Source organism: Gymnoscopelus braueri (genome assembly GCF_963280865.1).
Source record: "Gymnoscopelus braueri genome assembly, chromosome: 9".
Taxonomy (NCBI): Eukaryota; Metazoa; Chordata; class Actinopteri; order Myctophiformes; family Myctophidae; genus Gymnoscopelus; species Gymnoscopelus braueri.
In genome coordinates this window covers 28,053,214-28,070,646 of record NC_137610.1, presented here as the reverse complement: position 1 = coordinate 28,070,646, position 17,433 = coordinate 28,053,214, and the positions used below count along the sequence as shown (strand labels likewise).

The 17,433-nt window shown below is 42.2% G+C and overlaps 2 protein-coding genes across 3 annotated transcripts in view; one reads left to right on the top strand and one right to left on the bottom strand.

Moving 5' to 3' along the window:
• Nucleotides 1-12,553, bottom strand: part of tmem117 (transmembrane protein 117) — a 117,669-nt gene extending 105,116 nt beyond the window's left edge. Inside the window, exons 1-2 of one of the 2 annotated variants that reach the window (XM_080437791.1) lie at nt 12,149-12,553; nt 10,177-10,499 (exon numbers count right to left, since the gene is read on the bottom strand). In XM_080437791.1, the coding sequence (XP_080293917.1) occupies nt 10,177-10,456 (280 nt within the window). In that variant the 5' untranslated portion in view covers nt 10,457-10,499; nt 12,149-12,553. Of the gene's footprint in view, nt 1-10,176; nt 10,500-10,871; nt 11,107-12,148 lie in introns of those variants that run through there. The other variant, XM_080437790.1, reaches the window with a different exon arrangement.
• Nucleotides 12,554-14,002: 1,449 nt separating this feature from the next.
• Nucleotides 14,003-17,433, top strand: part of twf1a (twinfilin actin-binding protein 1a) — a 29,488-nt gene continuing 26,057 nt past the window's right edge. Inside the window, exons 1-2 of the mRNA XM_080438573.1 lie at nt 14,003-14,101; nt 16,625-16,705. Coding sequence (XP_080294699.1) covers nt 14,077-14,101; nt 16,625-16,705 — 106 coding nt within the window. The 5' untranslated portion in view covers nt 14,003-14,076. The remainder of the gene's footprint in view (nt 14,102-16,624; nt 16,706-17,433) is intronic.

Below are 17,433 nucleotides of genomic sequence, written 5' to 3'. Positions count from 1 at the left end.
ACTGGAGAGCACAAATAGCCTGGAGTGGTTTAATGGAATGGCATAATGTGTAGGTCATCTCCATGGACCTCCAAGGGAGACTTAACCCATATAATGTGTCACTAGCCATTCACTAGCCTCTGTCTTGCACTTGCAGAATTGTCGCTGTCGGACAGAAACCTTGTATCTCCATATTTTTGCATCTTTGTATTATTTCTTCACAAATGAATGCCAATCGAGACCTTGTTGTGACTAAACGATAACAACATTGGAACCATTGGAAAACTGGTATTTTTTCCCTGCCCATTTTCTGGAAAGTAACGGTTATGGACATACCATGTTTCCACCCAACAGTTGACAAGAAGCAAATGCAAAACCAGTGGTGGAAAAAGTACTTAAATGTTTTACTTAAGTAAAAGTATCAACACTGCAATCTAGAAATACTCTGTTACAAGTAAAAGTTCTAGAATTCAAAATGTACTAGAGTGAAAGTACAAAAGTATTGGCATCAAAATGTACTTAAAGTACCAAAAGTAAAAGTACTCATTATGCAGAATGTCCCATTTCAAGTTTGTATACAAATCTTTTGAAAATAGCAGATCTACAAGCTCACAATGCGTCACATTTCGGCTATTTTCAAATGGCCGAAATGTATAAAGGGCTGAAGTGGTTAATGTATCTTTTGTAATAATAATGAAAATCTACAAAGTAACTAGTAAACAAAGTTTTCAAATAAATGTAGTGGAGTAAAAGTACAATATTTGGATCTGAGATGTAGTGGAGTAGCAGTAAAAGTATTGGAAGTTGGAATTACTCAAGTAAAGTACAAATACCTCAACATTGTACTTAAGTACAGTACAGTTCTTAAGTAAATGTACTTACTTTTTTTTCCACCACTGTGCAAAACAATACCCTTCCTCTACTCGCTCTCTTAGATTATTATTATCTATTGTCTCACAAATGGATTAACGTTTGTGTGGGTTGGGGTAGTAAGTCACATATTGCATCTGGTGGAGTAGGGGGGGGGGGGGGGGGGGGGTGCACTACATTGCCAGAAGGAGAAGTAGGTGTAATTTACCACAAAACAAGTTAAGTAAACATTGTCTCGGCCAGTGGTTCTCAAGACCCCCAGGTGTCCTTGAGGTTCCAGGGAGTCCACAAGAAAGAAGACAATCTATTTAGGCGGAAATAAGCGAGGCCTATATGGGGAGTTAAGTCATGATCCAAGGACCTACACTGTAGGGCACTGTTTTCCAAACAGTGGCTCGCGACCCATAGATACACACAAATAGATACAGTATAATATATATATATATATATATATATATATAATAAAATTATCAACACTTTTCAAGGAAAGAATATTTTTTCAAAGAAATTCCATAAATTGTAAAAGTAGTGAAAATAGCAGCTCTAGCAGTGTCAAGTTGTAGATCGGCTATTTTTCTTTATAGCACCACCATGAGGTGTGGAGGTTCTTCCTTGTCATTCCGCGTCAATTGTGTGTCCCATAACGTATGTGCTCATAAGAGGAAGTGGAGAGAATGCAGTTCGTGGGAAGGTGCGTGGAGATATTTTACTGAATGCACGTTTTCTGCCTTAACATAATACCCGCCTGTAGGCCTGCATGAGATAATGAATTATTATTTTTTTTAAATCATACATATACATACATACCTTTTTTTTATAATTGCATCATCATCTGTTTTTACGTCCAGAGACTCCTGTCCAGGACAGGTTTCTGAAACGCTTCCTGCAGGAGACTTGGCTCAGATCTGAACCCATTTGATTTGGCGTCCGGAACCCGCCGCGACCGCATGCCCTATGCTGACGTCGACCCCAGGCAGGGTTCGAGCCCACGATCTTCCGCATGAAAAGGCATATACTCTAACCGCTACACTAGGGCGGCCCTATATCATAATAATATGTGTGGTTGTCCCAAAATCCCAAGGCACACCTGGTCTTGTTTCACTGCACACCAGTTGTTTGAGAAGCACTGTGTGAGAGGCACCATATGGTGCATTAAGGGTAAGGGCAAACCTTTACTGTCCCTGAGGGGGAAATGTGTCTTGAGCACAGTGTGCTACAGTCCGTTGCTTCACATACAAATGTAAATAAAACACTGTTACAAGTAGGATGCTGGCCACAGCAACATAGACACCTCTAGAACATTCCAGTAGGATGCTGGCCACAGCAACACAGACACCTCTAGAACATTCCAGTAGGATGCTGGCCATAGCAACACAGAGACCTCTACAATAGCCATTCCCAACCTGTGGGCCGTGAGGATATCGCCAGTGGGCCCACAAATAATTGTCAAAACACTAAAGATTTTATTTGGAAATGCATGTCCTACCCAGTCATGCAATACGTTGTACCGGTTGTCAGTCAGAGTACCCGTTGTACTCGTCTGTCCCTTCTATGCCTATCATGGAGATCTCTGTATCTGCCTGTGTCCCTTATGCCCAAATATGGAGTCTAGGCCAGTCTATGGTGTCATAGTGATGACATCACCGTACTCCATATATGGGGATATGCGGATTTATCATTATTTTATTTATCATCACACCCTCGGGTCCTCGGCCGATACGCACGCCGCATTTGAAGTCGGTTGGTATAGTGTTTGGATCGGCAGTTCTGGACAATCGGATCTCGATCTCTATGCATACATATGGGCGTACACTCCGAGTTTGAAGTCGATCGGTCGGACAGTTCGCGAGATAAGTGAACTACAGACGGACAGAGATTTCTTTAGGATTTATATAAGATTTATAACAGAAATATAAAAACATATTATGTAAAATGACATGGTGTTTTTTCAAAATTGATTCCAAGCGGGAACACAAATGAATTCATTGATCATCAAAGTAAACATGCCCTGAAAATGCACGCGCCGGGCCCACCCACCTGAGCACTTCTGTTGCGGTTCATCCTTCCTTTCTTGCACAATCAATCATTCAAGTGTTCACATGGACATTGGTTCATGTACACACACAAACACACCATCTGTTCACCCTCATCTCTGTGCAGTTTGTTGAAGTACATTAGTTCTACCTGGCGTGAGTCTCTCTGTACACACACTCTCTATGTCTCTCCCCCCCCCCCCTCTCTCTCTCTCTCTCTCTCTCTCTCTCTCTCTCTCCCCCTCTCTCCCACCTCTCTCTCTCTCTCTCTCTCTCTCTCTCTCTCTCTCTCTCTCTCTCTCTCTCCCCCCTCCCCCCCCCCCCCCAAACCCTCAGGCCGGTGTGAGTGTGTGGAGTCCTGACCTGGATCAGTGGTGGAAAGTAACTAAGTACATTTACTCAAGTACTGTATTTTGAGGCACTTTTACTTTACTTGAGTATTTTCATTTTTCAACACCTTATACTTCTACTCCACTGCATCTCTGAGGCAAATATTGTACTTTTTCACTCCACTACAATTATTTGACTGCTTTAGTTACTAGTTACTTTTCAGATTTAGATTATTAATACAAAACGGTATGTGAACTTCAGCTATTCGAAAATAGCTTGTGAGTACTTTTACTTTGGATCTGTAAGTATATTTTGATGTCAATACTTTTGTACTTTTACTAATATTTTGAATACAGGCAACTTTTTACTTGTAACAGAGTATTTCTACATGGTGATATTCCTACTTTTACTTAAGTAAAAGGAATCTTAGTACTTCTTCCACCACTGACCTGGATAGACTGGCCCTTACAGAGTGAAACCCAACAGAGAACTGACTGAAATCAGTGTTGCCAGATTTGATAAAAGAGAGAAATAAGCAACCAGGTCTATGAAAACGAGCCCAAAAGAAGCGACTATAGGCCACATGAGCACTTTAAACCTATACATACATCGGCTATTTGAAAATAGCAGATCTACAAGCTCACAACGCGTCGCTATGCGACGCGTTGTGAGCTTGTAGATCGGCTATTTTCAAGATTTTGATCTTGAAAAAAAGTGACACAAATGTGGAATATTTTTTGAAACATTTTAACAACACAAGTCTGGTACGGGGGTCCCTGGCAGCGTCCACTAAATATTCTCAGATGGGGGGTCCGTGGACAAATGCATACACAATTTGGGGGTCCTTGACATGAAAATGTTTGAGAACCACTGGTTTAAACAACATTTAGGAAGCAAGGCCAAATAAGCAACTACAACTACAACTACACTAGAAATGAGCCCCCCAAAAAAAAACAACGCAATCAGCAACTACCAATATTTACAAGCAACTTTACAGAAAAACAAGCCCAAAGTCGCTTATAATAAGCAGACGTGGCAACCCTGACTGGAATCCATGTGATGAAGGACCCACATTAGACTTTTATGACTGCTGGAACAGCAGGAAAAAAAGGGTACTAATGTAGTGGACTCAGTAAAACTGATTAAACCACTGCACATGACGCACAAAACAAACATAGTGTATTTATTGCACAGATTTTTATGGCGTGGCTCTGCAGGAGACTACAGTAGCTGTCTGTGAGAGGGTATGTGTCTACATTATGGGCCCTATCAAAGGCCTAAATTTATTAGGCATTTTTGACTAATTTGAACAACTATTTAAAATATCTACAAGATGCGTTGATGTAGATCAGCTATTTTCACTATTTAAAAAAATAAAAAATAAAAAATCCTTGCATAACTACGGAGTAAGACGGCGCACAAGATAGGGCACTATGTTTGTCTGGAGCTAATCGCGCAAACCGCTGGACCGGTCAGCGCCAGATTTCTTGTGCCAAAGAAGTGGATCTGGGACTTCATGTAGCCAGCCCTGTGACCTCAGTCGGTACGCAACGTCACAGGCTGGCCACATCACAGTTATAATATCTAGAGAACGGACGGCCCCGCCCCCATCTATTCATTTCAATGAAAGTTGCTCAACAGCCCATGAAACACCCGGAAGTACACTCTTCTTCTGGGATTGGCTACAACGAGCCAATAGAGCTTGCGCACTAGCATTTCAGCATGCGCGGTAGTGTTCAAAGTGCGGAGGTCTTGCAATACCAGATTTGGCCAACGGGCTTTTATGGCTTCAATAATCCTCTGCGGTCCAGGGGACTTGGGCGGCGGGCCACATAAAGTCTGAGTTCCACATTGAAGCCACATCGTTCCCATGTTGGTTTGATTTTTTGACTTACCTACAATGTAGATGGCATTGGCACTGACACACACACACACACACACATGCACACACGCAAGCACACACAGACACACACACAAGCCACCCACACAAATGGACCTGAACTGCTATTACCCTGCTGTTCCTTGGCCCAAAGTCATACTGACGCCCGCGATCAAACAAACAAAAAAAACACACACAAGCACAAACACACACACAATATACTGTTTCTAGCACCCACTCTCTATTGGAACTGCTAGCCACAAATGCCACACAGTGCCACACACATAAGCAACAATGGCAGTCCTGGCATGGCAGAGTAATAGCATGTGACACAACCCAGATGGCACCCTCTGGGGCTACAGTCATCAGGATCAGAACAAGATGAGGAAAAAATGAAGCTCTCGCCACAAAACAAACAACCAAAGACATGTATGTATGTCATTGTCTCTTCCACACAAACACATCAGCCTGTAGGGAGTTCCAGTATATTGAAGCCGAATTTCCATCCCTTCTGTGATCAAAGGAAACTGAATCTCACTTGTATTTTCTCAAGCTCTTTCACACACACAATTTGCAGGCCTGCAATGACACATCCACGGGGGCCCTAATCCTGTCAGGGTGGCTTTTCACATATCCACTGTGACTCCAAATTACCCTTCAACTACTCGCTTTTTTATACCTCAAACAGCTGTGCAGAATGTCACAACATGAAATGAATTCAATTTTCTTTTATGATATTGCAGCTGTGGTGTGAAAGGCAATGTGTGTGTGAGCACACTGTTGTCGACATGTGATTACTGCAGCTCGATTGATTGATTAACCCACCCCCCACCCATTGGTTGGCCATAGAAAATGCTCTTTTCACCATACCTGTAAATAATAGAGGATTGCACCAGTGCTAGGGAACACATCCACCCCTATAGCTTATCCTTATAGTGCTGGTTCACCCATATAATAATAATAATAATAATGCAGCTCAAAGTTCTGCATTATTGTGGGGGTGTTTCTTGTGGGGGTGTTTCTGTGGGGATGTTTCTGCAGGAGGTTGGCAACTTTGATGAATTTGAATCCAATATTGATGGAGAGAGAGAGGGAGAGAGGGAGGTAGAGAGAGAGAGAGAGAGAGAGAGAGAGAGAGAGAGAGAGAGAGAGAGAGAGAGAGAGAGAGAGAGAGAGAGAGAGAGAGAGAGAGAGAGAGAGAGAGAGAGAGAGAGAGAGAGAGAGAGAGAGAGAGAGAGAGAGAGAGAGAGAGAGAGAGAGAGAACATGTTAAAATGCAAGGACTTTTCTCTTTGGAAATGTTGCTTGATGAATCAACTATTCAGTGACCTAAATAAGGAAACAGTCAATTCAATGAAAAGACACTTGAGGACACAGAGCCGATGGTATGATGACATACCATAAACAACCTTGTACAGGAAAAGCACGGCCCTCATAATTCTTCCCCATCTCCCCTCTAGGTGAAGATGCTATATTTATATAGTCAGCAGCACATGGCAGTGTGTGTGCGGTGTCATCATGCTCCCGCACAGTCTTTTATTTATGCTCAGCGCCGGAGAAGGGCGGTCACTCAGAGCAGTGGTGCTCAACCTGTGGGTCGGGTCCCCTGTGGAGACCCAGGGGGGTCCCCACGTGATATGGCTGGGGGGGGGGGGGGGATTCCCAGATGACAGTGAAGGACAATTTAAGGACTTTTTTAATACCTCAACAAAAAAAAGACCATTACTGCATCAAAAGTATTCAACAAACTATAATATAAAAACTGGTCAAACATTGGCCAAATTGTCAAATAATATAAGAAAGAGGCAAACATTTTGAAAATTGCGAGGCGTTGTGAGTTTGTAGATCTGCTATTTTCACAATATTTATCTGTGGAACCAAGTCAAACTAAATGGAATGCCTCAACTCCTACATTCCAAGTATCAGGATGGGGGGGGGGGGTTCCCAATTCAAATATGATCAATTTGGGGGGTCACGGCCTGAAAAGGTTGAGAACCACTGACTCAAAAGACTGAGGAAAGAAAATGCACTCATGAGTGAGAAGTGAGTGTCTCCACCCCCACCAAGTAATTATAGACATTAATGACTCATAACAGGAAGATAAACCAGGGTAGCCAATAATACCTATCCCCAAATGAGTCATCCAGTGAGCGAGAACATTTCAAATACAGTGCATTTGAAGTAGGATTAAAGGAAAATACCGGTGTTAATTGGCTTAATCCCACCTGTTATTTCCTGTTAATGGCTTTATTTTTAGATTTACCGGTATGTGCATTTGTTTACATTTTCTCCAAAGCCATTCATTGTTTGAATTTCGTTCCAGAATCAATATTTTATGCAGGAACTATGTTCAGCTAGACTAACGCTATAACCCTAAATCAATTCATAATAATTGAAAATGCATTAGAAGAACGCAACTATTATATAACAAACAATTATAACAGAGCCTAGATCAGGCTAAGATCATGTAGCTGTAGCATATATTCCGTAACGTTGATGCAATAGAATGTTACTGGTTGTGCTTGATTGACCATTTTTTAATAACCAATATATTTGAGTTGGATAAGAAATGCCTCTCCAACTAGTTTATGATGATGAAAAAAAAGAGGAAGGAGCACATCTGTTTGGCTAGAGTAGAAATCTCCAACAAGGTGCTCTTTGGTAAAACTGAATTGATGCAAAAAAAAGAGATGAGATGGCACTGAGGAAGAGTCACCCTGAATAAGGCATTGTTGCCGCAACGTGTAGGTGCATTTTGTATTCTTGCTATGCATTAGCCAAACTAATAACAGCTTTTTAACTTTTCCACAAGAATGCCTTGGTCTCATCCCTTTTTTTATCATATCATATAGTCAGTGGTGTTTTATTCAACCTTTATATAGCAACCCAGGCAAAACTAATTAAAAACAGATTATTTTTACAATTATGTTTGCTTTGCTATATTTGTTGCCAACAACGAATATGATCTTGGTCAACTGCCCTTCACTATTCTTAGCCTCACCCGATGCCTATAGCGCAATGATATTCAGTGTGTTGGATTAAATATCTCAAGCGAGTTTCAAGCCTCTGCAAATTGATTTTCATTCATACTGAAATTAATGGCGTACAACGGTTTCCTACAAAAATCTAAAATACAAGTTATTCACAGGAAAATGGTCGACAGTAATGTCAAGTGTATCGTGAATCGTATAGTCCATATGGTGAACATCAGTCAGAACGTCAGAACACCGGTATGGTCCGTTAACAAATGCAAGACTGTGGTTGCAGGTTCATAAACGTAGGCCGAGATGGAGAGCTGCAGGGAAGAAAGGAAAGGGAAGAGAAGAGAGGAGGTGCTAAGAAAAGAAGAGGAACACGGCATAGAAGTGAGTAAAGCCTAGATTTACTGTAGTCGTACGGACTGAATAAAATCAGGCATTTGAGATAATGTGGACACTTGAGGAGGAGACGGAGCAGAAAGAGGCAGGATGCAAGGTTGTGTGACTAACCACACGCAACCTTGTTGAAAAGACAAAGGAAACCATTGTTTACTTCAGGAAGATCAGAGGAAATCACATCCCTAATTCCATCAATGGGTCATCTGTTGAAATTAGTTTGTTTGTCAGAATTCTTGGCCCGCACATCTCAGACACCCTCACATGGTGTCTCAACACCAGCTGCATTCTCAAGAAAGAACAGCAGCAAGTTGTACTTTCCGAAGCGTCTCAAGAGAGTAAGTACGAGCACACCAAAGCTCTTTAGGAACCCGTGTCGCTGTGCCATTGAGAGTGTTCTGACAGGCTGTGTCACGGTATGGTTTGGCATTTGGCAACCCGACTGCTCAGAACTGCAGACAGCAGCAAAAACCATTGGCACAGAACCGCCACAACTTCAGAACAATTACACCATTCGCTGCAAAAGGACAAGACCAAAACATAATTAGGACACTATAGCCATCATCATGTTTTATCGCTCCTTTTCTTTATCACTCCTTCCATGTAAGAACTTTACGAGAGCATCAAATCACACACCACCATCTCAGTAACAGCTTCTTGCCACAGGCAGTCAGGTTGCTGAATAGCTGATTCACCTATGCACTGTATATTGTTATTGTATATGTCATGTTATCCTGTATTGTATAGTGTGTGTATAGTGTATACATAATGAGTGCATAGTGTACATAGTCTATGTAGGTCTATAGTGTTTTTTGTTGGTTTTGGGAGAGTGTGTCCTTTGTGGTAAGGCAGAACTATTTCATTGTATTATGATACACACTACTCTGTCCAGACCCGCATTTCTACCCACGGTCATTGTGGGCAATGGGAACGCGACCTCGACTACAGATCCTGTGACAAAAATGCAACCCAAAACAAATGCATACATTTAGGTTCATCTCGTTCCCTGCAAATGCCAATGGTCGATGCCCATGTGCAAGTTGTGACAGAGTTTTGTTCACTTTATAGTGGGATAGTAGGATGACAATAAACTTGAACTACAGTAGCCTACAATGAATCACAGAAAAGTACACATTGTATTTCACCTATTCACCTGGGTGACAAGTGCAGTCACGAGTGGAAAAGAAACGGGATGACAAGAGACGATGCATGGAGGAGAATGGACATGAAAATGAGAGGATGAAGAAACATTGCTGACGAAAAAATACAGATAAAAGTATGAACTTGAGTCCACACACTTGCTTTGGCTCTCCCAAATACGTAGGTTGTAACATTGATGTTTTGACCACATGGCCCTTTAAGTGTTTCGTTTATTAAAAGAAATCATTATTTTTTTTACTTGACCGAGGCAATGTCATTGTAAATGGGGGAACATCAAAGCAAGGGTACAGTATGGACTCAAACTTGTTTTACTTCTAAAACGTACTGTCCAGTCCAACACAGTGTGACATCTGATAGGGTGGATGGATGAGTGATCAATTTAATCCCCACCACAAAGCAAAACCGGAATTAGGTCTGCGGCCCGCCTCTCAGTGATGCAGCAGCACTACCAAAACAAAACCAAAACAAACTCACAGAGAGAGTATGAGTATCCCTTTCAGCAGAGGCCATGACTCTGCACATTCCAGCACATTACTCCGAGCATGACTTACCGAAGAGCCGACGGTGGAAGATAAACTTCCCGGCAAACATGCCGGTGATGATGGCCGCGATCCAGCACACCACTTTCAGTGCGTTCCATCCTCCGCCCGGGTACTTGTTGAACAGGAAGGAGAAGCAGTTTCCCACCACGATCATGTGGGCCTGCGTCTGGCTGTGAGAGATGGGGTCCTCTGCGAAGATGAGGAAGTTGAAGAAGGTGACGAGGTAGGCCACGATCAGTCGTGACCACGGGTGTTGGAAATAGTAACGGAAACGAGCATCTATTTCCATCCTGAAGAGCCTCCACCCCCCCAGGCTCCCAGCCACGAAGCACCTGGGAGAAAGAGAGGGATGGAGAGAGGGAGAGGGAGAAGCAAACAGAGAGAGAAATGGTTTCTTTCCGTCAGATTGAATTATGTTCACGAGCCCCACGTCTGTAGGGCAGATTAAAATGAGTGCGTCACGCCAGATGAGATTACTGGTAGTAATATTTGTGGTGTGGTCCAGATTGGGATTATGCTAAATTCACACTGCTCTGTGACAGCATAAAACATATACAGTGCGCCCACACAGAGATTCCTGAACAACTAGATGTCCATGTGCTGGGATTATCACCCACACACGAGAGAAAGGTTGCGACGCCCCACAGCAAAACAACATCAATAATAACAAAACAGCTGGTGTAACAGCAAAACAAAAGGCTTACCTGTCTCTCAGACTTGTCAAAGGTTAACACAAGGCTTCATTCATTCCTTTCATTTGAACAGTTTGAAGTTTTAAGGAAAGCATTCTTCAAAGGAGGAAGGAAATTCCACATGAACTAAAAAGAGCTCCTTCAAGACTTAATGCTTAAAAGTCTGTAAAAGTAACGTATGGCAAATGTGTCCTAGGCCTACTATGCATATTATAATCGCTAGCTTTTAAATGTTGCGTGCTTCGCCTCTAACAAGTAGCAGCAGCATGTTGATATTTTAGTATAGGGGTTGCCTTACAGGCACTAATGTGATTACCATCAACAGTCAGCTGTCTGTATTTGTACAGGCTACAGCCAAGGAAGGTTTGTTTACAGTATCTTGAATGCCACCTTCCTCGTTCAGTTCAGTCAACCCAGGACTATTCTGACTTTCCCAGACCTCCCCATTTCGGTACCACTGCGCTCTGACACCATTTCCTAAAATACCCACAGAGGGGATTTGAAATGATGTAATGGCCCCATAAATAGACTCATCTTACTGGAAACTGCCATGTGGGTATTATATTTCACCCAGGCATCAAATTTATCTTGTTATTGTGTGCTACCTGGGTTACTGTGGCTGCTATATGGAACCTTCCTTCTGTGTAAACTGGACTAACAAGGGACGAGGTGATCTTGTGGTAGCATACATGTGTGCATGCATGTTACATGTGTGTGCAGGTGCATGCTCTTTATTGTAGCCTATTGAATGCAGCCACTTATAATCATTAGATTATGATAATAATAATGATGATGATGAGTGGCTGCATTCAATAGGCTACAATAAGAGCATGCACACCAGTATCAAATTATTTTTAACTGTAAAATGCATGCATTATAGGCTTCATGATGATCACGACTCGTTTTCCTGTGTGTGGTACACCTTAAAAATGATCCTTGCTCATACAGTGTCCAATAAGAGAGAGCGATGACAGAGCACTACAGGAAATACACTGGACTAGCTCTGGCATTTTTAAAGCCCCCCTTTTCTCCATGTCTCTGATCAGTCTGACTCTGATCGTTTCTGAGCTGTCACGTAAGGAGGCATAAATCGATCGTTACCACATCAATGTTGCCCAAATGTCACCGCATTATATCCTCTGAAATAAATAACACAAGCGTGTCCTGGAATGATCTAATTACTCAACTGAGAGACGTTGCCATATAGTGAGAGAGTCCTAGCTTGCAAATGAGCTTTTCCCCCTGTATTAATTTTGACGTGGGCACTGCCCAATAATAAACACACGCACCTGCTCCCCACGCGTCCGCGTCTTCCCTTTCTAGTCAGTCGATCACAGGGAGGATCAGAAACCCGCTCCTCCCGCACGGGTCCGCTACTCCTGTCCGCGCTCCTCTGATCACCATCATCATGATGATGATGGAAACATTGTATCGGATAAGGGGGACGCGGCTCAGTCAGTACACTGGCTACAATGTGTCGGGAAACACCGGCTCAGGCTGGCTCCACTGTGTCGGGATTATAATCCATACATTGTTGCGAACCTGTTGTTGTTGTTGCTGCTGCTGTGATGACAAGAGACAGAGATCCCACACACACACAAATCCTATGCCATTGTTGTGTTGTTGTCCCTCCTCCTCCACCTCCTCCACCATCCATGCATCCGATCCATGCACCGGGCGGTGGGTCAGGGACAGGGTGGGACCGGGTCAGGGCAGCCCAGAGCCAGCGAGGCGCCGCCGCTGCTGCTGCTGCTGCTGCTGCCTGCTGGGTCAGCAGCCAACAATACGGCCGGAGCAGAGCGCTAGTGGAGCGGGGCGGTTTGACCGGGACGTGTCGCTGCCCGGTGCCGCTGCTGTTGATGGAGATGATGATGATGGTGATGATGGTGGTGGTGGTGCGCTGCTGATGGTGATCTGAATGCTATGATGATCCCTGTAGTACCACAGCATCCATCCGTGGCCGTGCATTCGTGCAATAATGCGATGAACACATTGAGCTTCTATTATTCCTCTCTCGCTGCTAGCAGGCAAGGATGGGGTTTGGTTGGTTTAGCTGCCTTAGCTGCTGCTATAAGGAAATAATTATTTATTTTGAGACTGAGGAGGAAGCGTTTGGAGACATCATGCAAATTAATCCCAGTGGCATCATCCAGATGTTGCTGGATTTCACACCACATCATATAGGCCTATAGGCTTACATTATGCCACAAGGAGCGGGGATGTCTCATTATATAACCCCCCTTGCCTATATATACACTGATTTAATGTATCTGGAATATATGGGCCATGCCAATGTCGAATAAAGAAATCTGAGGGCTGGCCTATTAATTAAAACTCAATATTTGCTCTTAATAGCCTATTATCGCAATGATCAACTCCAGAATGCCAAGCAACCAGGTTTAATAGGCCTATGAACATGTATGTGAAATAGCATTTACCTTCAGCCATTGCACACTGATTCATTCAGTCATATTGTAACTGTCACATTTATATTTGCTAGTTATAGTAATGATTACAGTGCATGTAAACCCAAACCTTGATATTAAATAAATGCCACATTGGGACAAAAATAATGAAGTGTTGAAATCGGCCATTATACACACATATAGAGTGTGTAGTACATTATTATTAATAAGCATGAGCATAATCTAAATGGAATTGTAACAAAACTACAGCATTCACAGTTTCTAGAATCTTACCTACCGTCGTACTACTTTCTTTTCTCTTTTTTTAACCACATGTTTTACCGCGTGACCTTTACGTTGTTGTGACGTCACCAGTGGTAGGGCGGAGCCACGCCGCTTGTTGTAGTCCACTTCCTTGTGTAGTGCACTAAACTGTAGTCCACTTCAGGGTTGCCATGTCCGCTTTTTCTGCTTTTTTCCGCAAATAGCAGCACTCTTTTGCAGTCACTCTTTGGACAATGAGCAGCATTTTTTCTCAAAACTATTTAAACAGTACACAAAAAAAACTCATATTTCAAATGTGTTTAAAGGTAGCAGATCTGTTTATATGTGCAGTTGGTCTCTAGAGGTCTACTCGGTACAGACAGACACTTTTGGTTAATTAGTCCTTAGGTTTTCATAGACCTGGTTGCTTATTTCTCTCGCAGAACCTGGCAACACTGGTTTACTTCCTGCTTGCTATTCCTTGCCCTGCTGCTGGTCAGACTGATCAGCTCATCCATCCATCGCTTTTTGTCCAGATTACAGCCACCATGTCGCACCAGACGGGCATCCAAGGTACCTGGTATCACTCGCATGTTGTTGCCGTTCATCGTTTCTTTTCGCCGCACCGAGGTTCCATTTGTGACAACTTTTAAAAAAGACCAGAGATTCACAGACACGGAAGGAAATAGGCTAGCGTCAGGGAGATATCAGCTGCTAGCGACTGTACTAGCCATGGATCACACGACGGTCCGTCATGGAGGAACTTCAACCTGGTGTTTGTACTTTATCCATCGACACAAACGTTCAAATTTCAAATATAAAGTGCTTATGCCATGGCCATGGATGTTACAATTATGTACGACCCATCAGAAGTACCCGTATGTTCAGTATATTTCTATAAAAAGCATTTAAATCCGATTGGTGGCCATTTTCTCATAGTTACAATGTATCAGAGTGCAGTACACCTCCCAACCAATAGGGTCGCGTAGTTGAAAACATATGGAGGAAATACGAAGAAAATGTCCACCGATTGGATTAAAATGCTTTTTATTGAACATTATGGAAGATGCGGTTACTTCTGAGGGCCCGTACTTAATTGTAACATCCGTGGCCAGTGGGTGAGCACTTTATGTTAGAAATCTGAACGTTTATGTAGATGTATGGACCGTAAATGGAGAAAGTGCAAACACCGGGTTGAAGTTCATCCATGACTGTCATGATATGACAGTCTTGTTACAGGGCTACTAGCGACTAACTAGCTAGCCAGCTGGGGCTAATGTTCTACTCTGTGTGATCAGAGAGGTGTAATGATTTGACACTGTTGTTGTTGTATTGTGTGATAGGATTTAACGGCGTCGTAAATGAGTGTTTGTCCAATTTTAGCCTTGGATCAAGACTAATATTTGATCGAGTCTGATTTTTACTTTCGGATCATAGATATGCAAGTGTCAAAATCGATAAAATACATCTAATTTATGATAGTCTTGATCCAAGGCTAGTCCATTTTACGAGCCACTGCATCGGTGTGGGTTTGTGGTTTTGTTGGTTGTGTGACTTGAGTCTGGGTTTGATTGTAGTCTGTAGGAAGAACATCTTGTGATCCTTTGGAACGAAGGACTCTGTGGGGGCAACGCCTTCATTCAGACTAACTGCTGGCCTAGTACAACTGTCGGTTAACCTGTCTGGATGTACCTTTATTTTCATTTACCTTTCTGTAACCAAACCAGGTTTCATTTCATTACCTCATTTACATTTGTATTTTTGTTCAGACTAACTGCTGGCCTAGTACAACTGTTAACCTGTCTGGATTCGCCTTGGTGCAAAAATGGAGTTCCTACACCTAGTTTAAAAGACCTGAGGCTGATTCTACAAATACCTTCTAAACCATGCAGTAGTTCTTTCAATATTGTTAAAAAATAAATATATAACAGATCTACAAACTCACAGCGTGGCATGAAGTTATGCGCTGTGAGCTTGTAGGTCTGCTATTTTTCAAAAATATTGAAAGAACTACTGGTTCTGATTCTACAAACGCCTTCTAAACCAATAGTTCTTTAAATATTTTTAAAAAATAAAATAGATCTACAAGCTTGCGGCACGAAGTGACATGCTGTGACTCTGTGAGCTTGTATATCTGCTATTTTTGAATAGCCAACAACAACAACGCTAAAATCTAAAATGACACAGATGCTTTCTCGACTTTAATGGCTTTTAACTCCATTAAACACCAGAGAGTGTTGGAACCAAATGTACCCGTCCATTTGGTTCCATAACCAACCCATTTGTACAGTTTGTCAAATGGATACATTAACAGGATTGGGACTGTGGTAGATAGATTTTTAGGGTCTAGAACTCTAGATGCCATCATCGTGTGCAAATGACAACAAATGTAATTGGCTCACTGCACACCTAGTTATTTGGATCTGCTGGATTAAATAGGTGCAAACAGGTGCAAAGCTGTTAATGGATTTATGTTGACCATGGCATGATAGCTGGTGTGCAAGCAGTTGGTATTGTATTTTATACAATGCATGTGATGTTTTATTCTGTACATTGTTTTTTTTATATATATATATAGTTATGAATGGCACAAACATGGGTTGTCTTTTTATTAAATTGGTTTGAGAGAGGATCACGCTGGAAATGACTTTCAGGACTACATTGTGTTGTATCCTCAGTGTATTTGAATTGTAAATAACCCACAAATCATCATACATGTTGATACAACTTTTATTACAATTATTGTAGGCAGCAGTGAGATGTTTATCACATTATGTGTCAGAAACCAGTCACATGTTTGCTTAGCTCTGTAAAGCCCTTTGAGACGGTGATTAAGCCAGGCTACTGTATACACATAGACCTGACTACTTGACTTGTTCTGTAATGGTTGAATGTTGAAGTTTCGTAGGCTATAATGCAACTGTGACAAAAGTCTTGAGCTAATGCCCTGATGTTTTCTACTCTGGGCTGTGTCACTACTATATCTTAGATATGCATGCAATGGCAACGTTTTGACTATAGGTCTTCATCAGGCAAAATACTACTACAATATCTTAAAATGGCAGGAAACTAACCCTATACAATGTCTTTTCTCAGCGGGCAACGATGTAAAAGACATCTTCGCCACTGCCAAGTGTGGAGACGAATACCGAGTCTTAAAAATAGTGATTGAGGATGGTAAGTAAAGGCTGTAGCCTTGGAGCTTATAGTTTTGTTTCCCCTTGAGTTACTGACACTACGACCACAAAGCTTTCACCTTGACAGAAGTCTGGCATGGTTGACTTTATAGTGCTCTCTAGAAGAACTTCAGATATCAGAGACTTCAGATCAACTTTATTATTCCCCATGGGGAAATGTATTTGTTCCCTTGTTCCAGGTATAAAAACTGGAAAAACGACACTAGTAAAACAACGACAGAATACACAGTAAGACTACCTTTATAGACAAAAAAACGACTTTGGAAAAACAGTATAATCGAAACAGACAGTAGCTCAGTTAAAGCTAACGCAGCTCAGTGCTGCGTTAGCAGCTCTTTTGGCTGCAATGGCACCTGCCAGCAGGGAGTGTACTCATAGGACGGGCGCCCCACATTCCTCCTGGTGGGGCACCTCACTGGCAGGTGCATCAGTAGGGGACAGTCAGCAACATCAGCAACAGTGGCAAAAGACAGAAATGAGGATGGAGGATTAATATTGGATACTAATTTGGGAGACAAAAGGGGTAAAAACCTTTGGCTAGTCAAAAAAGAAGAGTTATTGTATCTACTTGTTTTTAGTTTCCTAAAGTTTCTTCCCCCTGGCCAGGTTGCTGCTGTGACTGAATTTGGAATTAAGGTACTGGGCGTTATCGTGCAGAATGTTATTGAGTTGTTGTTTTTTTTAAAGTAATTTTTCAGGCTTTTCTTG